This window comes from Fringilla coelebs, assembly GCF_963513975.1.
Source record: "Fringilla coelebs genome assembly, chromosome: 3".
Taxonomy (NCBI): Eukaryota; Metazoa; Chordata; class Aves; order Passeriformes; family Fringillidae; genus Fringilla; species Fringilla coelebs.
This window is the reverse complement of record NC_140030.1, coordinates 105,002,557-105,024,150: the sequence shown is the minus strand read 5'-3', so window position 1 is coordinate 105,024,150 and position 21,594 is coordinate 105,002,557. Positions and strand designations below refer to the sequence as shown.

At 49.0% G+C, this 21,594-nt stretch overlaps 1 protein-coding gene across 1 annotated transcript in view; it reads left to right on the top strand.

The window, feature by feature from the left end:
- LOC311151952 (uncharacterized protein) overlaps positions 1–21,594 on the top strand; it is a gene marked incomplete at both ends in the record, with an annotated part of 33,927 nt that overhangs the window by 7,992 nt on the left and 4,341 nt on the right. The window contains 15 exons of the mRNA XM_084202664.1: positions 1,188–1,348; positions 1,809–1,855; positions 4,280–4,467; positions 5,993–6,153; positions 6,619–6,665; positions 8,479–8,700; positions 10,061–10,134; positions 11,090–11,237; positions 12,334–12,501; positions 13,228–13,360; positions 14,989–15,094; positions 15,848–16,083; positions 17,597–17,749; positions 18,889–19,006; positions 19,964–20,319. Coding sequence (XP_084058790.1) covers positions 1,188–1,348; positions 1,809–1,855; positions 4,280–4,467; positions 5,993–6,153; positions 6,619–6,665; positions 8,479–8,700; positions 10,061–10,134; positions 11,090–11,237; positions 12,334–12,501; positions 13,228–13,360; positions 14,989–15,094; positions 15,848–16,083; positions 17,597–17,749; positions 18,889–19,006; positions 19,964–20,319 — 2,318 coding nt within the window. The remainder of the gene's footprint in view (positions 1–1,187; positions 1,349–1,808; positions 1,856–4,279; positions 4,468–5,992; positions 6,154–6,618; positions 6,666–8,478; positions 8,701–10,060; positions 10,135–11,089; positions 11,238–12,333; positions 12,502–13,227; positions 13,361–14,988; positions 15,095–15,847; positions 16,084–17,596; positions 17,750–18,888; positions 19,007–19,963; positions 20,320–21,594) is intronic.

The following is a 21,594-nucleotide window of genomic DNA, read 5'->3' as shown; positions in this document are numbered from 1 at the left end:
TATGAAGCACCTCTATGTCTTGGTGGTGTTTTCTGTCAGCTGTGTCTGCTTTGGATGGAAAAACCTGTTTTCTGGAACCTGCCAAGTCAGGTTGTCTCAGCTAGTCAGTTGTACAGCCATGCCCTCTGCACAGTTGTCTCTGATGCTATTTCCCTACTCCATCAGCTTCTGGGCAGCTGTGTGCTCTGGCATGGCTTTGTCCAGAGGGAAGGGATGGGAGGTGGCCATGGGGAGAGCAGCCCAGAGCCCAGGCACAGAATTGCCTTTGCAGCAGGGCCAGGATCTGCAGTTGTTTTGGGTTTGCCGTGGGGTGCAGGAGGAGGCAGATGAACAACAGCTTTGGTAGACACAATGTCCAATCCAAGGCCTGGGTACTTGATTTCAGCCTTGCAGAGGAAGGGCCCAATGTATCCCTGACAGGAACTGACCCTTGCAGTGAACTTTGAACAGGTCCTGATTTGGCTCTTTAGCTGGGCCAGAAATGATGGCATACTAAGGATGGGTGTGCATCTGCCCCTGCTGCCTCCAGCCCCATTCCTGGCCATGGCATGGGGGCCCTGGAGCAGCTTGGGCAGGCAGAGAGCTTGCAGAGAGCAGCAGGGCAGGGAGCTCTGCTGAACTTCCTAAATGGCAGTGAGCCTGAGATGATGGATGTGTGGGAGCTGGAGAGCAGCGAGCATGGCGAGAGCTCAGCAGCATCTGGGCTCCAAGGCTGCTGGGGAACTGTAGGAGGGAAGGGCAGCAGCAGAAGAAATGAGGGGCTGGAGAAAAGCAGGTTTTGACATGCTGCAGAATGGCTTTGTGGGGCCATGGCTGGAGATCAGCACTGGCTGTGAGGGACCTTAGGGGCAGGGAGAGAAGAGTGATCTAAACCCACTGCCATGCCATCCAAAAGGCCAGTGGGGGCAGTGGCACCCCAGAACATCTTGGTGTCAAACATGGGGATGCCAGCTGGGAATGCAGTTGCATTTCCAGGGAAGTGAAAAGGCAGGGAGTGCTTGGAAATGTGGGATGTGGTCTCTCCCTCTCCCATTCCCTTTCTATTCTGCATAATTTACCAGTCTGCTCCATCAGTTTCTTTTTTATTCAGGCCTGGTCTCAGTTGAGGGCATATCTAAATGTCTTGAGGCAGGAATGGGGGCAAGGCTGGATGCTTGATCTGAGCACTGTGTTTTTATTCCTTCCAGACCTCCTTGCGTTATCCCAGTGGTTCAGAAATGAAGAAGGGGGCATTTGAACAATCTCTGATCTCTGTGATGCACAAGGCAGGAGGTTGCCCTGTAGGCAGTGCTGCTGGGTCTCTTCACAGCACTCTCAAGATGGATTTGCAGGAGTCCCAGGAGATGAGGTAAGCCATGGTGTATGCTGCTCCTGTGTGCTGTTCACCTCACTCTTCCCATCTCCTGTGCTCATTTTGCGCAGTCAAATGTCCCATGTATTTAGGGAAATTCTGTGTATTCAGCATTTTGCCCATCTATGATGATCCAGCACAATGTCAAACCCAACAGCAATGCCCCAAGAGCAAATTTGATGCTGGGGAAGGGGAGGCAGGGCTTCAAAGCACCTCAGGATGGGTTCCCTGCTGGACTTGGCTATTTCAGCCAGAGCTTGGCCAGCTCCTTTTTACTACAACAACTGAAAGCTTAAGGATAATTAATCAGATTTACATCTGGTTGGGTTTATTTATTACATTTGCTCCTTCATGGGAGTGACCATGCTAAGAAGGTTTGCCTCCTTTCATGGCATGCCTATTCCCTCCCTTCTCTTTCTGCCTCCTCATATGTTCTTCTGTCCTCCATTTTCTCCAGGCTAAGATCCAGCAGCATAAGACAAGAGAACACCTCTGAACATGCAGGTAAGTGGAGGGCATGTCTGTCCTAAAATGATCTTTGGAATCTTGACTCATAGGTGACATTTGGAAAGCTTGGATAGAACCCATTTAAAAAAAATTATTTTAATTCATTTCAATTCCTTGACAAGATCAATGGACTCTCCCAGAGGCCGTCTCTGGGATTGTCCTCTGGTGGTGCAATGAAAATTCCTCCAGCATGAAGTGTTGAGTGGCAGGTACTGGAGTGGTACCTTGGGGTCCTGGAAATGCTGTGCAGGAAAAGACAACATTCCTCTCCATCCTGCACATGCCTTTTATCTCCCTGCAGCCTTGCTAGTGTCAAAATGAGGATAGAAAAGGAAGGCATTTAGCAGGAAATGAGAGATGTTCCCACTCCTTCCTCCTGCTTTTGAAGGACAAAAGCTTTCCTTGGGGCTGTTTCTGAGCTGAACCCTTTGAGATGTGAAGGAGATTCATGGACATTGCCTGGTTTGACACTGAGAGAAATAGGGAAACCTCCTATGACAGAAAGTTTTTTTGGATTTTCCAATGAAGGAGAGGGAGACATCCAAATGGATGCAGCCTGGGCAGGGTGTGAGTTTGTCATCCTCTGACAGCACAAGCCCAAAGCCACCTGTGGCAGGTTCACAATGACAAATCTCTTCCCTGGCTGTCCCTGCCTGTGTCAGGGTTGCAGGCTGAGGCTGGGGCAGGAGATGCCTTCTGCCTTGTCCCTGTCCCTGCCTTGGCTGGTCCCTGACAAGTGGAATTGTGCCAGACAAAATGCTGTGTCTGGTGCATCTGGGTCAGGCAATGCTTTCAAGTTGGAAGCCCCATTGACACTGTTGTTGTTCCTTTGGTATCTCTGGGTGTAAAATGATAGGAGAGATGAGAGTTGAAGAAATAATTCTGCTGGTGCAGAAAAAGGGATCAGATCCTCTGGTTCCTTGGCTTAGGGTTAGTTCTGCCAAATTCTGGGTATGGTCCCTTTGCAATGACTCCTTCATTGCTGGTATGCTGCTGTAATGCTGAATGCAGCTAAAGAGGAGTATTGCTCAGCAAAGGAGTTGCCCATTTTTCTGGATTAATTCTGGACTAGGAATGACCTATCTCATTAAACCTTGCCTATCTCTCTTGTATTACTGACCGAAACAGTTAACAGAGGAAAAGAAATCCGGTTTTAAGATAGGTGTTCGTCTCTAACAGCTTGGATGCCACATGACTTTATCCTTTGAGAAACCATGTAAAGAATTAACTCTGAGTGTTAACAGCTCTGTTGGAGATTATTTCAGAATGACTTCCCCTCTGTGATTTCCATTAAGAAAATTCTGAATTCACAGTATTAGCCAAGATCAGAAATGTTTTGGGGCAGGTCATGTTTTATGTTGATTTTGGGTGTGTCTGCAGGAAAGAAAGCAGGGTAAAAAAGCCCTGCAAAAATGAAGCAGAGCAAAAGTGGCAATTTGCATTTGGATTGCCAGGTTTTTTTCCCCCTGCAGATTCGGACTCCTTGACTACTGGGGATATGTAATGTGGATTGCAAATCTTCTTCAAACATGAGGTGGCATTGCTTATGTGCCAGCACTTCCTCTGTTGTGAAGAGAAATAAATGCAACTCACCAAATCCAACTGAGTGAGAGTTACATAAACAAAGGCCATGAACAGTAGCTTTGAAAGCAATTAATTCCTAGGGGTAATTGTCAAATTGTCACTGTGGATTGCCACCAGTTTAGATGGAAAGGCATTTCAAAGTAGTAGATGAGCAATGAGCAACACATAAGCAAAGCTGTAGATGCTTCCTTTCATGGCCAGCTAGCTCCATACAGAGAAATTCTAGTGAGGCCAGTTTCACGCAAATAAAAACAGAGCAATCTTCTGAACACTAAAAAAACCCTCTTGGATGTCTCATCCATTAGATGGATTGATTGTAAAGGTGGGAGTTCACCCAATTTAATTCTTGCCTGGTGAGCATGGCTCAGCCTCACACAAAGGTGAGGCTGGATCTGAGCTGCTCTCTGTTGGAAGGAAGGGTCTTGTGGCAGCCCAGAGAGGCTGTGCACATTGCCAGGGAACACTTGTGCCCTGCATGTGCCCCCTGCAAGGAGCTGTGCTGCTGGCAGTGCCCCTGGAGCTGTAGGGCTGCTGAGCTGTGGGGCAGGGAGAGGAGCAGGAGGCTGCATGTGCAGCTGAGCCATTCCTGGAGAGCACAGGGCTCTGGGCTCCCTGCTGTCCCAGGGCAGCCCAGAGGTCAGGCTGTTCCTGTGCTAGCTCTGGGGAAGTGGGGCAGGGTTTTCCCCTGGCCTGCCTCAAGTGTCTGCACCCAGGAGCATGTTTCCCTGTGCAGCAGTTAGGAAGTTTCCAGGAAATGTCCCCCCATGAAATATGCAGCTTCAGATGCTTTAGATTTACTTTGTGGAGTCTCTTACATTTTGTGTCTTCACTTTGCAGGCCTGACTGACTACATCATGTTTAAGAGTCTTCCCCGGACACGTCCCTTTTCACTCCTTCCCTACAAGCCACTGCCTCCCATCCAGGAGAGCTCTATTCCCATCGAGCCAAGTGGGATGCATGATGGAGAGAATGGGAAAACTGGCACTGGCATCCAGGAGCAGAGTGAAGAGGGAAAAGGACATAAGGTAAGGAGACAAGCTAGGTCCAGTATGGTAGATTTTCAGTTTATGTAGGCAGAGCTTAGAGACCTTTTCCTGTGCTGTGAGCCCAGGGAAGCAGCTGAGCCAAGGAAGAGCTCAGCTGGACACTGTGCTTCAGGCTGTCTTTGCAATGGGTGTGTAGTGCAGACTTCATGTCCTCAGCATATATCAATAACAGGAGAGGTCTTTGAATGGTTCCTGGGCTCTGTTGTGGCTCCTCCTCTGTCTCATGGCTGAGCAAACACCAACAAAGCAGTCAGAGCAGCTAAAGTTGTCCAATCTGGAAAAGCAATCCTTCTCCATTTACTAACCTCTGGGTATCTATGAAGCACCTCTATGTCTTGGTGGTGTTTTCTGTCAGCTGTGTCTGCTTTGGATGGAAAAACCTGTTTGCTGGAACCTGCCAAGTCAGGTTGTCTCAGCTAGTGAGTTGTACAGCCATGCCCTCTGCACAGTTGTCTCTGATGCTATTTCCCTACTCCATCAGCTTCTGGGCAGCTGTGTGCTCTGGCATGGCTTTGTCCAGAGGGAAGGGATGGGAGGTGGCCATGGGGAGAGCAGCCCAGAGCCCAGGCACACGATTACCTTTGCAGCAGGGCCAGGACCTGCAGTTGTTTTGGGTTTGCTGTGGGGTGCAGGAGGAGGCAGATGAACACCGGCTTTGGTAGGCAGACTGTCCAATCCAAGGCTTGGCTACTTGATTTCAGCCTTGCAGAGAAAAGGGCCAATGTATCCCTGACAGGAACTGACCCTTGCAGTGAACTTTGAACAGGTCCTGATTTGGCTCTTTAGCTGGGCCAGAAATGATGGCATACTAAGGATGGGTGTGCATCTGCCCCTGCTGCCTCCAGCCCCATTCCTGGCCATGGCATGGGGGCCCTGGAGCAGCTTGGGCAGGCAGAGAGCTTGCAGAGAGCAGCAGGGCAGGGAGCTCTGCTGAACTTCCTAAATGGCAGTGAGCCTGAGATGATGGATGTGTGGGAGCTGGAGAGCAGCGAGCATGGCGAGAGCTCAGCAGCATCTGGGCTCCAAGGCTGCTGGGGAACTGTAGGAGGGAAGGGCAGCAGCAGAAGAAATGAGGGGCTGGAGAAAAGCAGGTTTTGACATGCTGCAGAATGGCTTTGTGGGGCCATGGCTGGAGATCAGCACTGGCTGTGAGGGACCTTAGGGGCAGGGAGAGCAGAGTGATCTAAACCCACTGCCATGCCATCCAAAAGGCCAGTGGGGGCAGTGGCACCCCAGAACATCTTGATGTCAAACATGGGGATGCCATCTGGGAATGCAGCCACACTTGCAGAGGAATGAGCATGAGAGGAGAGTTGTCAAACATGTGACATCATCTCTTCCTCCCCAGTTCCCTTTGCATTCCCCATCCTGTGCCAATGTGCCCCATCATTTTGACTTGTTTATTCCTGCCATGTCCCAATTGAGGGCATATCTAAATGTCTTGAAGCAGGAATGGGGGCAATGCTGGATGCTTGATCTGAGCACTGTGTTCTACTCTTTCCAGACCTCCTTGCCATATGCCAGTGGTGGGGAAATGAAGAAGGTGTCACTGAGACTGCCTTTGATCCCCCCAATTCCCAAGGCAGGAAGTCTCCCTGTTGACAGTGCTGCTGGGTCTATCCGAAGCCCTCCCCAGATGGATTTGCAGGAGTCCCAGGAGATGAGGTAAGCCAGGGTGTCTGCTGCTCCAGTGTGCTGTTCACCTCCTGCTCTTCTCATCTCCTGGGGTCATCCTGCACAGTCAGCTGTCCCATGTATTCAGGCAAACCTCTGGGCATTTGCCATTTTGCCCATCTATGATGATCCAGCACAATGTCAAACCCAACAGCAATGCCCCAAGAGCAGAGGTGGTGGTGGGGAAGAGGAGGTAGGGCTTGAAAGCACCTCAGGATGGGTCCTCTGATGGACTTGGCTATTATTTCATGCAAAGCTTGGCCAGCTCTGTGTGACTGCAGCAACTGAAATTTTAAGGACAAATAATCAGCTTTGCCTCCTCTTGGGCTTTCTGTGTTGTATTTCCTCCTTCATAGAAGTGACCATGCTAAGTAGGTTTGCCTCCTTTTATGGTACACCCATTCCCTCCTTTCTTTCTGCCTCCTCATATGTTCTTTTGTCCTCCATTCTCTCTAGGCCAAGAATCAGCAGCAGTAGACAGGAGAAGATCTCGGAACATGCAGGTAAGTGGAGGGCATGTCTGTCCTATAATGACCATTGGAATTGTCAGAAGTGACAGTTAGCAAGCTTGGTTAGAACACATTCTTTTAAAAATTTCTAAAAATTCATTCGGGCTCAATGGACTCTCCCACATCCCAGTCACTGGGAGTGTTCCAGTGGTGCAGTGAAAATTCCTGCCGTGTGAAGTGTTGAGTGGCAGGTACTGGAGTGGTACCTTGGGGTCCTGGAGATGCAGTGCTGAAAAAGAGATATCCCTCTCCATCCTGCACATGCCTTTTATTTCCCTGCAGCCTTTCTAGTGTCAAAATGAGAATAGAAGAGGAAGGCATTTAGCAGGAAATGAGAGATGTTCCCACTCCTTTTCTCCTGCTTTTGAAGGAGAAAAGCTTTCCTTGGAGTAGTTTCTGACCTGAACCCTCTGAGATGTAAAGGACATTTTGGACATTGCCTGGTTTTGCACTGGGAGCAATAGGGAAACTTCCTATGACAGAAAGTCCTTTTGACTTTTCCAGTGAAGGAGAAGGGAGACTTCCAAATGGATGCAGCCTGGGCAGGGTGTGAGTTTGTCATCCTCTGACAGCACAAGCCCAAAGCCACCTATGGCAGGTTCACAGTGACAAATCTCTTCCCTGGCTGTCTCTGCCTGTGTCAGTGTTGCAGGCAGAGGCTGGGGCAGGAGATGCCTTCTGCCTTGTCCCTGTCCCTGCCTTGCCTGGTCCCTGACAAGTGGAATTGTGCCAGACAAAATGCTGTGTCTGGTGCATCTGGCAATGCTTTCAAGTTGGAAGCCCCATTGACACTGTTGTTGTTCCTTTGGCATCTCTGGGCGTGAAATGATAGGAGAGATAAGACTTGAAGAAATAATTCTACTGATTCAGGAAAAGGGATCAGATCCCCTGGTCCATTTTCCCCCAGTTATTTCTGCCAAATCCTGGGTACAGGTCTCTTGGAATGACTTCTTCATTCCTGGTATGTAGCTGGAATGCTTAATGCAGCTAGAGAGAAGTATTACTCAGTAAGTAAGGAATAGTGCTTGGCTGCCACATGATTTTATCCTCTGTGAAGCCATGTAAAGAATTAGTTCTCCTAGTTTTACCAGCTCTTTTGGGGAGTATTTCAGAATGACCAGCCATCAGCTATTTCCATTAAGGGCATTTTGAATTGTCAGTATCAGCGAAGATCAGAATTTTTGAGATAGGTTGTGTTTATTTGGGTTTGGGTGTCTCTGCTGAAAAGAAAGCAGAGAATAAGCCCCTGGAAGAATTAAGTAGAGCAAAAGTGGAACTTTGGAATGAGCACTTTGTTTCCTACAAATACAGGCTCACAGAATATTGGGCACATCTAATGGGGAAAGCAAAGCTGCTTTTGTGTCTAACATGTGGTGCCATTGTTTGTGTCCCAGAACTTCCTTTCTTGTAAAGAATAATATAAAAAATCCCCAAAACTGCAAAACCCGACCTGAATTGAGTGGGAAATACAGAAACAAAGGCCTTGAAAACTCCTTTTGAAAACAATTACTTCTGGGACAGTGTCAGATTCTAGAGAGCGCTGTGAATTTCCAACTGTTTGGAAGGAAAGGGATTCTGTAGTAGTGGGGAGGTAACAGGCAGCACATGAAGTAGTAGAACCCTTCTCTCTTGGCTTGCCAGCTCCATATTGTTCAGAGAAATGAAACTGATGCTACTTTCATGAGGAATAAAAAACCAAGCAATCTTTTCAGTAACTAAAATACACTTTGAATTCCTAAATCATTAGAAATGCTGATTATAAAGGCGTGAGTTCAATTAACTCACTTCTTTTGTACCTCGTTGACAGCTTCTACTGAACCTATCACAGAAACCCAGATGAAGAATGAAATGAGCTCTCAGGGCAAGACAGGACCTGGGATGCCTCTGTTCCCAAAGGACCTCATGGACCCGTTCAGTCTGGAGATTCATGTGCCGGAGCCCAGCCTTGGGAATGGAGGTGTGGGCTCCCAGCCGGCTCAGGGGGCCTTGGCCCAGGAGCCCCAGCAGCCTGGCTCAGCCTCACACAGAGGTAAGAAGGGAGCTGGGCCACTCTCTGTTGGGAGGAAGGGTCTTGTGGCAGCCCAGAGAGGCTGTGCACATTGCCAGGGAACACTTGTGCCCTGCGTGTGCCCCCTGCAAGGAGCTGTGCTGCTGCCAGTGCCCCTGGAGCTGTAGGGCTGCTGAGCTGTGGGGCAGGGAGAGGAGCAGGAGGCTGCATGTGCAGCTGAGCCATTCCTGGAGAGCACAGGGCTCTGGGCTCCCTGCTGTCCCAGGGCAGCCCAGAGGCCAGGCTGTTCCTGTGCTAGCTCTGGGGAAGTGGGGCAGGGTTTTCCCCCTGGCCTGCCTCAAGTGTCTGCCAGCAGGAGCATGTTTCCCCGTGCAGCTGTTTAGAAGCTTCCAGGAAGTCTGTCCCATGAAATATGGAGTTTTAGAAGCTTTAGGTTTGCATTGCAGGCTCTGTTACATTTTGCAGGCCTGAGTGACTGCCATGGTCCCAAGGAGCTTACCCTGGGATCTGTAGTTTCCCTGCCATCTTCCCAGATGCTCTTACCTTCCAAGGCCTTCCATCCAGAATTGCCCTCCTTCCTCAAAGCCCAGATCTTACTCTCCTTTATTATTAAGCTGGCCATTCTGCAGGGGCAAATAGTCATGATTTATGACATTGATTGTTTTCTACTTTGCTGCCTCATGATTTTCTCCTCTGTGGAGCTGTTGTATAGAATGATTAGTTCTCAGAATTTTAACAGCTCTGTTGGAGAGTATTCCAGAATGAGCTCCATTGTTCTGCTTGCATTAAGAAAATCAACCTCTAGTCAGCCTGGCCCAAAAGTGGCCCACACTCATACAGCTGAGAAGGAAAATCCTTGGGGAAAATGAATTATCTCCTGTCAAGAACACAATTTACAGTTGTGTATCACTCCTGCAACCCTATGCTTTTCTTTGAATGTCCTCTAAAATATTCCAACAAAGAGAAGAAAATGTTGATCTAAATGCATCCAGGTATTAGAACCTGGGAGTTCTTTCAGGAACTGGGAAGAGGCTGTTTACTTAAATCAGCATGAATAAGGGCAGATAAGAATCTGTCAAGAGCAATCTCCATCTCTGCCCTTCTCTATCAGACACAGAGGCTCTCCAGCATGCAGGGGCTGAGGCCTTTGTCACGCAGCAGGTTTCAGTCTGATGGCCAACAGAGTAATGTCATGTCTGCTGCCAGCAGCCCATCCCTTGGGAGAGGGTCTAGGCATTGTACCTTGGTGCTCTCAATCCCAATCTCTGTGTTTTAGGAGAGCTCTGCAATCTGGAACCTGTCTTGCCTGTTGGCCAGCATGGCATTTTTGGGGGCTTGAAGTCTGCCAGAGATTTACAGGAACCTTTGCTTCCATTCCCAGGCCTCCCACTGAGCCAGGCCAAGGAGACAGATCATCCCACCAGTGCTGATCTTATGAAGGACGGCTCTGGAAAGGTAAGGGATAAGGACAGGGATGAGCAGACTTCCTTTCCAGTGGCTGTTTAGTGCTTGGCCCAAAATGTCACTGAAAATCATCATCTTCCACTCCTTGGGGGATGGGGATTCTCCTGGGAATATATTTGACAACTACAGGGCAATTGCTTGGCTATTTCCAGTGGTGCCAAGGTCACTGGTTTGGACATGGTTCTAAGGTCATGCCAGAAGCATTTTTTATGTGCAAAGGCTCTTTTAGAGAAGTTCTGAATTGCAGAGCAAGCTAAACATCAGCGAATGTGGGCAAAGTGCATCCTTGGAAGCAGAAAAGCAAAGATTCTGATGCTGAGTGCAAGCAAGGCTGCAAAATCAAATGGAGAGTTTGATTTTTCCTGGTTACCTTTGTGGCTGTATCTCACAGCCCTCTCATTCTCAAGTTTTCTGCTCATGAACATCAATGCTTCTGCAAGTTGTTTTTTCACAAGACTCCTCCTTTTGGTCTCCTGGTCTCAGAGACCAAGTCCTTGCAAGCTGAGTCCTTGAGAAGCCAGGAAGTGAGAAACAGCTGCAATTGCTGGCCATGAGTGTTAAGCAACAGCTCAACAGCCCTCCTTGCTGGATGTTGCACATGGTTTTCATTCTCCTGCCATGGCCTGTAGGAACTGAACTGCCTGCTCACTGGCCATGTCAGCTCTTCATCTGTCTTGGAGCACTCCTATGAGTTTCATGCTTCAGGCAGGGCTTACTGACATAGGCTGCAGTTGCAGCAGTGGAAGGTTGTGGCACTACAGTGCTCCACCTCACTGTGTGTAATTGCCAAGGTGAGGACAGGACACATTCCTCTGAAACTATTGGAATGTATATGGAGCTGCATTGAAGCCTGTGGCACTCTGGGGACTCTGTGCTCCTGATGAGATGTTGTGTCTGGTTGGTGTGTCTCTGCTTACAGTCTGTGATGTATTTCCATTGCACCTAGGTCCATGCTGCATTGGGCAAGCTGGCTGAAAAGAACTTAGAATGGAAGAAAATGGAGCTTTTGGAAAAAGTGATGAAGAGGAGAAAAAATCAAACATCCTTGCAGCCTCCTCCTAAGGCAGTTGAGCCCAGGGATGCAGCTGAAGCAAGTAAGTGGTGGCTACACTTGTGGTGGTCATTTCTGACCACTTGCTTACCCTCTGCACATTGTTGCAATCAGACTGGGGGGGCTGTTCTGCTTGTACCTGAGTTGAAGCTTGCATTAGGATTTAATTCTGTTTCCCAAAGAAAAATAGAGGCATGAAGTGTCTTGCCTATGGCCTCACTGAATCAGTAAGAGATCAGCTTCCCACCTGCACCTCTAAAGTCCTTCAGAGTAGAAAATTCTGTCTTACAAAGTACATTGGGGCTTCAGACTCTCTCCTGGAGAGCAGCCTCCAGGGAAGGTGAGGTCAAAAGAATGCTTTTCAACCAGGCTGCAAGCTGGAAGAAACAAAATTCACCTCCCTCTGATGAAAACTCCAGAGATCCTTCTCCTGCCTCTCCCTGCTGAGGAGATGGCCCTGTGGAGCTGTGCTGAAGCCCCAGCCAGGGCTTCTGTTGTAGCCCCAGGAGCAAGCAGCATTCCTGACTGGATCCCGGCTGAGGGGCTCTGCCTGCAGGGCTGTGAGCGCTGCCCGAGGGCGGCAGCGGGGCCTTGGGAGGCAGCACCCAGCCCGAGGGCATCACACAAGGCATCTGCACTTCCTTTGGGAACTTCCCCTGCCTGCCTCTGGAGCAGAACAAAAGCAAAGCAATACTGGGTTTGTCTTGTTCCTTAGGGGAAGCATCACTGCAGTTGGGTTTTAAGCTAGAAGAGGGTAGATTTAGATTAGATATTAGGGAGAATTTTTTTTAAATGAAGGGGATGAAAAGCTGGCAAGGTTTGCCCAGAGAAGCTGTTGTTGCTCCATCCTTGAAGGTGTTCAAGGCCAGTTTACATGGGGCTCTGAGGAACCTGATCTAGTGAGGATGTCCCTGCTCACAGGGGCTGGACTTGATGGTGGTTAAAGGTGCCTTCCAACATAAACTCTCTAGGACTCTCTGATTCTGTGATCACTGTACAATGTTAGCATGCCATTGTTATACTTGAAGTTCTTTGGGATAACAAAGAGATGTTGCCCAGCTTCAGCAAGTTTTCTGGCCCTTTCCATCGTCACCCTGTCCAGCTGCCTCCACTTACAAGCTCCTCTTGGGTCCCTGCAGCCTTTAGCCTGCCACCTGTCGAAGGCACAGCTTTTAGTGTGCAGAGGAAACAACCTGCTAGTGCCATGAAGAAAAAGGTTGAAGAAAAGAAGAAACAGGACAACGTGCCCTTACTGCCCAGTACACCCACCCTCGATGAAGATGGCAGCTTCCCACACAGCTCCTCAGGTAAGCCTGCTCCATGGCAGCTTTTTCCTGCAGGGGTTTGTGCTTGCACAAGGAGCACAAACTGCCTCCTGCCTCAGCCAGCACAGCTGGGATCGTGGGTCCATAGCCTGTCCTGAGAATGAACAGCAAATCTACTTTTGAGTCACTCCAAAAGTTGGTAGCCTAGAGTATTTGAAGTCAATGGAAAGAGAGGCGCTGTCAGGTGTGAAGGGTCAGGTATGGCGGTTCCCTGGTCCTTGCTCCGTGGGGACTGAGCCGGGCCCAGCAGGGCTGGGCTGTTCAGGCTTGGCTTGGTGCTGTCGTGAGGCAGCTGCAGGTCTGTCCTCAGGGAGCTGCGGATGCCCCTGTCCTCAGGGCTGGGGGAAATCAGGGCGCTGAGACAAGAGAGGCCCCTGAGGGTTCCCTCCTGGGCCAGCCAGCCCTGCTGTCGGCGCTGCCTCGCAGGGAGCGGGAGCTCTGCGCCTCAGGAACTGCCGCTGGTGGGGGCACCTGTGGCACTTGGGAGCTGGGCTGGGGGGGCAATTGTCAGGTTCAGCCTGGAGCTGTGCCCAGCTGGGGAGGCTGGGAGCAAGCAAGGAGCCCCAGGAGCCAGAGAGCAGGGAAGTCTCTGAGCCGGGGGCAGGGTGTGCCGCACGGAGCCCCGGCTGGGAGATGGGGCTGCAGGCCGCGCCATGGCGGGTGCCTGGCCCGGGGCTGCAGCGCCCATGGCCGACCCTCTCCTTACAGCGACCTCGCAGACGGCCACCGGTGCCAAGCGCCGAGAGGAGCCGCTCCGTGGGCAGGGGCAGAAGGACAGAGCCTCTGCAGACCCGCAGCAGGCCTTGCAGGAGGCGCTCTCCATGCTGGGCAGCGATGACTGGTAAGAAAGGCCCCGTTCCCTCTGTGTCCCCCTTAGCGTTAAGGCCGGTCAGAAGTGAGTCTTGCTCGTGCCTCGGAGCCCCGAGAGCCCAGAGGGCCAAAGGGCACTGGTGAAACCTCTGCAGAGCAGGGAGAGCACAAAGATGGGAGAGCAGCCTTTCTTTGGCCTTGCTCTGCAGCAGGGCTGCAGCTGCAGCAGGTCCATGCTGTTTCCTCCCTTTGCCTGCTGCTGCATGGAGCTGCAAAGGAAATGCTGAGGGAAGAGAGAAAGCTGTGGGATGAGATGATTTTCTGGCTGAAGGCAGAGGCAGGATGGCAGCAGTTTAGAGTGTAGAGATTTGGGTGCCTTGGGCCGCTGGCCCAGTGGGACTAAGTGAGATTCCTCTCTGTTCCCACTGCTGACAGCAATGGCAGGGACTCGTGCATGTGAGTCCCAGAAGCAGCCCCAGGGAGCTCCTGTTTTTGAGAAATGGACTGAGTTGTGCTTTCAAGTCCCTCAGCCTGCCATTAGTCCTCAAGGGCTCGTGGCAGAAGAGAAGGAAAAAGATAGAAAATCCTCTAAGAATCTTGCACTTTTGGAATTCAACTTTTCCTTCTCACTGCTTCATATGGGCCTGAGATGTTTTGTCAATACTCACAATTTGTCCCAAAATTCTACGCAGACAGAAGGAGGCCCAGAGGTGATAACCGTACAAATGTTAGGTGATAATGGCTGTCTTTTTGATGTCTGGGTTAGCATCCACTCACTGGTGGATGCTTCATTCCCACAGGGATAAGCATGAACAATCGGCCATGATGCATCTCCTTTGCTTTGGCCTTTCTCTTGTGCTTTCTCTTCCCCATTTCTCTTTGGTGCCCTGTGAGGTGCAGAGAGCTTCTGCAGGTGTGGGGGGCCCTGATGACACTCAGGGGTGCCCGTGGGATCAGCTGCCAGCCCTGTACTGCTGCCCTGATGCCTCTCATTCCTTCCTGAGGCTGAGGGCCTGCACAAAGCAAGTGCTGAGAGACAGAGTTCTTTGCACCTTATAATAACATGTTGCTGTTGTGGGGGTTGTTTTAGGTAGGAGTGTTCTGGGAAAAGCCAGAGTTTGAGCAGTTCTTGCCCAGGGGTGGAATCTTCTGGGACATCCTGCTGTGGTTTTGGGGAATGTGTGAGGTGGAGTGGGGTGGGTGACACACAGGCCCAGACTGTAGAGTGGAAAGTCAGCTCCAGAGTGGCAGTGCAGACTCTGAGTGCTGAACTGCCTGCTGGGGCTGACAAAGAAGGAAAATGTCCCAGTAACAGCCCAATGGGACTGTGTCTCAGGGACAGCTGCAGGGAGGTGACAAGAAACAGCAGCATGGCCCGGCCTCACAGCTTCTAGGAAGTGATGACAGAGGGACTTAATAGCAGAGGTTTTCAGAAAGGCCACAAATGAAGACTCTGAAAGCCCTCTATTTGCCTCATGGATTTGTGTATGCTTTTGAGAGCCACAGCATCCTGTGGCAATGTGTTCTATGATTTCATTAAATACTCCTTGAAAAGCCTCTCCCATTGTTTGACTGAGCTGCCAGCCTGGTCCTTTCAGAGGGTGCTGCCTAGTTCTGGGGTAGAGGGAAAAATCAATCTTTTTGGTACTTGCCTTTCAGGGAACTGAAGAAGAAGGGACTCTTCAACATCCCACGCCTGGCTGAGTCCCATCCAGAAGTCCTGCTCTGCCGACTTCGTGAGATTTGCTTGGCAGTTACCAGCGAGGTGAGAACGTTGCTCTGAATTGTCCCCCATACTTCATACACGGCTTGCAGAGTAGATATGTGCTTGTTCATCTCCATGTGTGCTCAGAGTGTGCCTCCATTTCTGGTTTTACACCTTCTGTTTCTAATGTCTGTCAGCTATCTGTAGGATCTGTGTGTACATGCAGCTGTATTTACTGGCAGGTTGGGTGTCTGACACTTGTCTTTGAGTGTGGTGCCATTATAATGCAAGGCAGAAAGTGAGACACTAATGACATTATATGCCGGAGTCTCAATTTCTGCCCAAGCTGTAACTGAACATTGCAAATTAGTCTGTAGAGCTGGGCCTGTGTTTTCTGTTTCCTGTCTGAGTGCTTCAACTACAGGTGTTGCTTTTTTGAACCTGACTGCTCAAGGCACCTGACTGTTTTATCTTTATGACTTGTGCCTTTATGGTTTGAAACATCCCTTACTATCTTTTGCTTCTTTGTTTTTCAAATCAAAGGGCCTAAAATCAAAGCAGTTGACATTATAAGAAGGGTTAAGTAGAACACTTTAGTGAAACATACTGCTTTATGCCTGCAGTAAGCAGGTGTCAGGCCAGAAATTGGTGCCAGAGTAAGTGTCTTTCTGTACTTGGGCTCTTCTGCTCTTCCTGTGCTTTTATGTTCCTCTATACACAGTGGGACATGCTGGGATTTCCTGGGAGTTTTGTCTAAGGAAACTGGTTTTCTTTCCAAGGTGATTCTTATGTTTCCCCTCACGATTTCCCCAGGTGACCAACCTCCGGTCAAAGGTGTCCTGTTCTGCAATCATCACTCTGGGAGAGCTCTTTGCCATCTTGAAGAAGGACATGGACTCTGAGGCAGATGAGATTGCTACGGTCCTTCTCCAGATGTTGTGTAACTCCCCAGAGTTTGTTCAGAAGGCAGCCTGTCTGAGCCTGGGGATGATGGTGCAGAACATGACTCCAGTACGAGCAATGACGGTTCTCATGGACAAAGGAGTCAAGTAGGTTCTTCTTCTTTTAGTGATGTTCTTCACCTTCCAGTGTGTAGGTGGGGCAAGGGATGAGAGAGGGAATGGGAATGGTGGGAGGGAAGGGTCCTGTATCCTACATCTTGTGTGGATTCAGTGACTTGATTCTTCAATCAACCTCATTTCTTTCCTCTTTTCACCTTTTTCTGCCCTCCTGCAGCCCATTAGGTCACAGAGTCACAGAGCTGTAGAATATGGGGAGTTGGAAGGGGCCCATCAAGAAGATCAAATCCAGCTCCTGGCCTTGCACAGAGCATCCCAAGGGTCACACACCGTGTGCCTGAGATTGTTGTCCAAATGCTTCTTCAACTCTGTCAGGCTTGGTGCTGTGACCACTGCCCTGGGGATTCTGTTGCAGGGCCCAAGCACCCTCGGGGTGAAAAACTTTTTCCTGATATCCAAACTAAAACTCCTCTGACTCAGCTTCCTGCTGCTTCCTGGAGTTCTCCCAGTCTGTTAGAGTTTCCTAGATGTGGTGAATAGTGGGGAAGTGCAAGTGCCTGCAAAGGCTAACGATAGAGCCTGGTGCTTTTGTGGGAAGAGGGACAATTGCAATTGCAGCTGTGAGTGCTGTTGCGTATTTTGCAGCACTAACCACAGAGGCCCCGGGGAAAATCATGTATCCTCATGATGCCATTACCCTAGCAATAAGGAGGGTCCTTGCTGGGGCGTGGAGCACAGGGGGGAGAATGTGCTGGGTGTGGCACAGCCTGCAGAGCAGGTGCAGCTCCTGCCAAAAGGAGTCTTGTATGAAGTGTCCTGGCCTTAGAGCTCTACTTTCTATTCAAACTGATGTTTCATGTTAAGCCTTGAGATGATGAATCACTTTCCAGGCACCTTCAGAGGCCGGGTGCCATGGGACAGCTGAAGCAAATGCTGCCCCTAGTGTTGGTGCTGGGCCTGATAGTTTCCCAGAGACAGCCTCTAGAACAGGACAAGCTGGCTAAACTGACTGTCACCCTTTCCTCAGCTTTGCAATAGGGTAAAACACTCAGCTGTATCCTTTGCCAAGCTTTACAAAAGAAACAGGCTGCATTGCTGGATATTCCGCAACTTCACGCCCCACAGCCTGTTTTCCCTGCATTTGGCTTTTCCCATATGTCTGCAGATTTGGGGATGGATGGGTGGAAAAAGCCTCATCCTGCTGCAGCTCTGTGTACTGGGTGCCCTCTGATGGGTCAGCATGAATTGTCTTTAATTTCTAAATAATTCATATGTAATCTATTACTTTAATCTTTCTTTTTGCAAAGGAATGGAGTATTAGCTAGTTCAGGGAGACTGAATTCCTCCCTCTTCCATGCAGGCAGTCCTTCTGTACAATGCTGACTTATTGTTTATCTGAGGACAGGACCTTCTGCAGGTGTCTGAAGCTGCAGGGAGAACCCAGGCTCCTTCCCCCAGCAAGGCCAGGGAGCAGGCTCTGGCCAAGGCCTGTGCTGCTGCTGCTCCTTGTCCCTGTGCCCCAGGGTTTGCTCTCTCCTTCCAGGAGTCGCTACGTCCAGGCACGGAAGTGTGCAGCCGAACTCCTCCTGTCCTTGGTGGAGAAAATGGGAGTCACCAAGCTCGCAGGCACCCCCAAGGCTGAGAGGCTGGCACAGGCGGCAGGGACACTGGCTCAGGACTGTCACAAGGACACAAGGTAATGATCTTCATTTCACCTTCAAAGCCAGGAGAACTGTTTTGTGTTTGGCTATTAAGGCAAAACCACAAAAGTGTGGAAACTCAAGGGAATAATAAGCGACCTCACTGTGTGGATAAGGGACATCGAATAATGGAATATGCTGAGTTGGAAGGGACCCATGCAGGTCATCAAGTCCAGCTCCTGGCCATGTGCAGGACAGCCCAAGAGTCACTCCATGTGCCTGAGAGCATTGTCCAAAAACTTCTTGAGCTCTGTCAGGCTTGGTGCTGTGACTGCTGCTCTGGGTTGCCTGGGGAAATGACTGTACCGCGTAACCTGAGGTTGGCCATCAAGAAGGAGCATTGCCAACTTGCTGTGACTTGAAGGATTCTTTACTGAGATCAAAAGAGCTAGATTAGCCAGTCTAACAGTTTTGATTTGCCTTAGGTGCACAAGAGAAAGCCAAAGTGTTGGCTAATGATAATCACTGAAGGATCCCAAACATCTGTTTCTCATTAACACTTCCCTAGAAATATTTCAGAGGTCTTTAGCCAATGTATTCAGTCTTTCTAAACCTCTTCTGCAGATTTCTGGAATGTTGTCATCTGTGTCTCTGTGACCTCCACATTTCTTCTTGAAGAAAACTGTGTTTTCCTAGTAGCAAAATCACCCCAAACCACCAAATCCCCTTACTTTGATGATGAAATTCCCATTAATAGCTGCCAAGAACACCAGAGCTGACCCTGTGCATGCATATAGTATAGAATAATCAAAAGCAAGGATGAGGTGTTTTGTCCTGGCTTCCCTGCCAGTTAAAGAAAGGCAAATTACTGTGCAATGGCAGCAGGACACTGCTAACAGGCTCTGACAACAAAGCAGATGTGTTTCACTTGTTCTCTGGGATCCTTTGATCCCACAGAAGCACACCCCCAGTTTCAGAGAGAAATGGTATTTTTCTGTTGCCCCACATTCTCCTCTTGCCTCTTGTATTCAACTACAGCACTGTGCAGTGTCAAGTGAGGTAAATCTTCCTCTTTGCTGAGTAGGTAGTGCCTTCTCATGCAAGGATTGCAACTGATGAGTTTAGGGTATCAGCCTCTTCTGTTAACACTCTTCTTTTGTTCACTTTTCTTTAATTTCCTTCCTTTCTTCCTTAGGCATTATGGACAGGAGATAGTGAAGATATTGCTGAACAATCAAAAATTTAAAAAGCTTTTGGAACAATCATTTTCCAAGCATGACCTGGAAGACATCCTGACAAGAATTAAGAAGAAAGTAAGTGCTTGGCAGGAGGAATATCTCCTTTGTGCAAGTATTGCCACTGCTAATCCGAGATCAAACATACCCAATGTGTCTTTATCTCTTTCCTCTTCTGCTGAATCATTTTGCTCCTGGGAATGAACTGTTTATCCTCAGCCTCTTCATCTGCAGACCACAGAGGAACTGCTATTATTAGGGGAAAAGTGGGGTTTTGAATACTTTAAATATGGTCACAAAGAGGAAAGGGAAAGAGGAGTAAATGGGTTTACACTCACCTGTACGCCCCCATCACACTCTCCCTACTCTGCCCCCAATAAAGCAATTAAGTGAGAATGATGCTTCTGGACACAACCGAGTCTTTGCAAAAGAGACTGGAAGTAGTAGAACCTAGGAAATTTCCAAACATACAAAAGATGTCCAAGTCAATCCTAGTTACTACAATTACTGTCTGTCTTTTGGGAATACTGCCCTGCTGTCAAGCCCTGTGGAGCTGGAAGAAACTTGGTGAATTCAGCAGCATCCAGAGGAAAATCATCTGTTTGTTTGGGAGGGGGTTTGTTCTTTTTATCTACATTACAGAAGGGAGTGTGCCTTTGTGCAGGAGCAGGGAGAGTAAGCGTTGAACCAAATCAACTTCCAACACAATGGGCCAACCTCCAAAGAGTCCAGTTTTTTCTGCTGCTTCCTTTAAGACCACTCATTGCCCATCAGTTTGCATTATTCCCATTTATGCTCAAGACTAATGAATTTGGGATTTTAGACTGCTGCTCAGTGTGGTAGCACACATAATCTGCCTTGGGCTATTGAAACCAGAGTTGGCATCACGGAATCTCTGGTCTGTTTATTTCTGTAAGTTAGGAAATGTTTCCCTAAGTCTTGGTAGCAGTGATCCTGGTTCTAACTTGTGTTTTAAAGAGGGAATTTCCTATTTTATATTTGGAAGATTCATGGGGTTTCTTTATGTCTTTGTAGGGGACAGAAAACCAGAAGGGTGAACGCCCACCTGTCAAGGAGGGGATGGAAAACCAGAAGGGTGCACGTCCATCTGTCAAGGAGGGGATGGAAAACCAGAAGGGTGTACGTCCATCTGTCAAGGAGGGGATGGAAAACCAGAAGGGTGTACGTCCATCTGTCAAGGAGGGGATGGAAAACCAGAAGGGTGTACGTCCATCTGTCAAGGAGGAGATGGAAAACCAGAAGGGTGCACGTCCATCTGTCAAGGAGGGGATGGAAAACCAGAAGGGTGTACGTCCATCTGTCAAGGAGCCGGAGAAGGAGAGGAAGGATGGCTCACAGAAGCCCCAGGCCAGAGTGCCTTCTAGCAAACGGTACTGAGCACTTTTGTCAGATGAGACAAAGCACATGACAAGCTTTACACGCCTCTTTCTCAGGCAAATCTTTCTGCTGGAGATGACCAGTACCAAAGATTGTTAGGATAAAAAATGTCTACTTCTACCTTGTGTTGAGCACAACTTCTCTGGAGGGCTTTCCACAAAAATTGGGTGACAAAAGACACCCACTGGTTGCAGCTCAGATGATCCAGTGCAGTGGCAAGGGCAGTGTGGTGGAGGCTAGGAGAGGGCCAAGTCTCTGCTGCCTGACTTGAGACAAGTAAATTCAACCAGGGCTTTTTTCATCCAAGTGGAGTCCTTTTTAGATGGGTGTTTTAATGAGAAGTCCCAGTTTAGAAGGAGCATTACATTCCCCAGACAAGCAGTTCCCATCTATGTGGTTTGGCATGGCTGATTCATGGTTTTCTTACCCTCAAACAGTACCAAGTTTGAGTAGTAAGGAGCAAGGCAATTCCTGAGTCATTTTGGTCAACAGGCATCTCAATGTGGACTTTTTGTCTTGGTATTCCTGTCCTTCATAGAGTTTGCTTGATGGACAGCATGTTTGGTTTACTTCCCCCTGTGCTGCAATCAGCATTTAAGACAAGAATTTGGTCCTTGCTGTCTCTTCATGCCACTGGCAGAGCTGCTTGTACCTGTTCTCCTCTGATAACAGAGGGGATTTATTTAGCTCTGTCATGGTCAGTGGTGGCAGGAAAGTGATCACATGCCTCAGTAGCATGGCTAGCATCTTCCCATGCTCATGGAAGAAACAGGTTGATCCCAGAGGATTATTCCCAGTGGATTTGTTAAGCTGTGCATCTAGTCTTTAGGGAAGGAAACGAAATGTGAGTGTAGTTCTGGCATGTCTGGCTTCTCTTTCTATCTCTGTTCCTGACTTTCTGGATCCTTCAGCTATGCCCCTGTTTATCTGTTCAGATGCATCTGAGCTACTTTTCCAGATTGTCATGCCTGGTGTAGAGACACTTCAGAGTGAAGAGTTTCCTTATTATAAGACACACATGTCCCATATGAGGAGGCATTTAAACTTGGAAGTAGTGTCTTCCTACAAAGCAATGTGTGCCTTGGAAGCCATCTGAATATGGATCAGATGCATCTCATCCTTGGTTTTCCTGAGTGAGCAGTGGTGAGAATGTTACTTGCAGATTGTCTCCCATAATGACTGTCATGAGGTCCACATTGTTCTTCAGAGCTTCATGATTTTCTAGCTTGAAATCACACCATTAAGAAAGCTCCTCAAGATATTTTGCT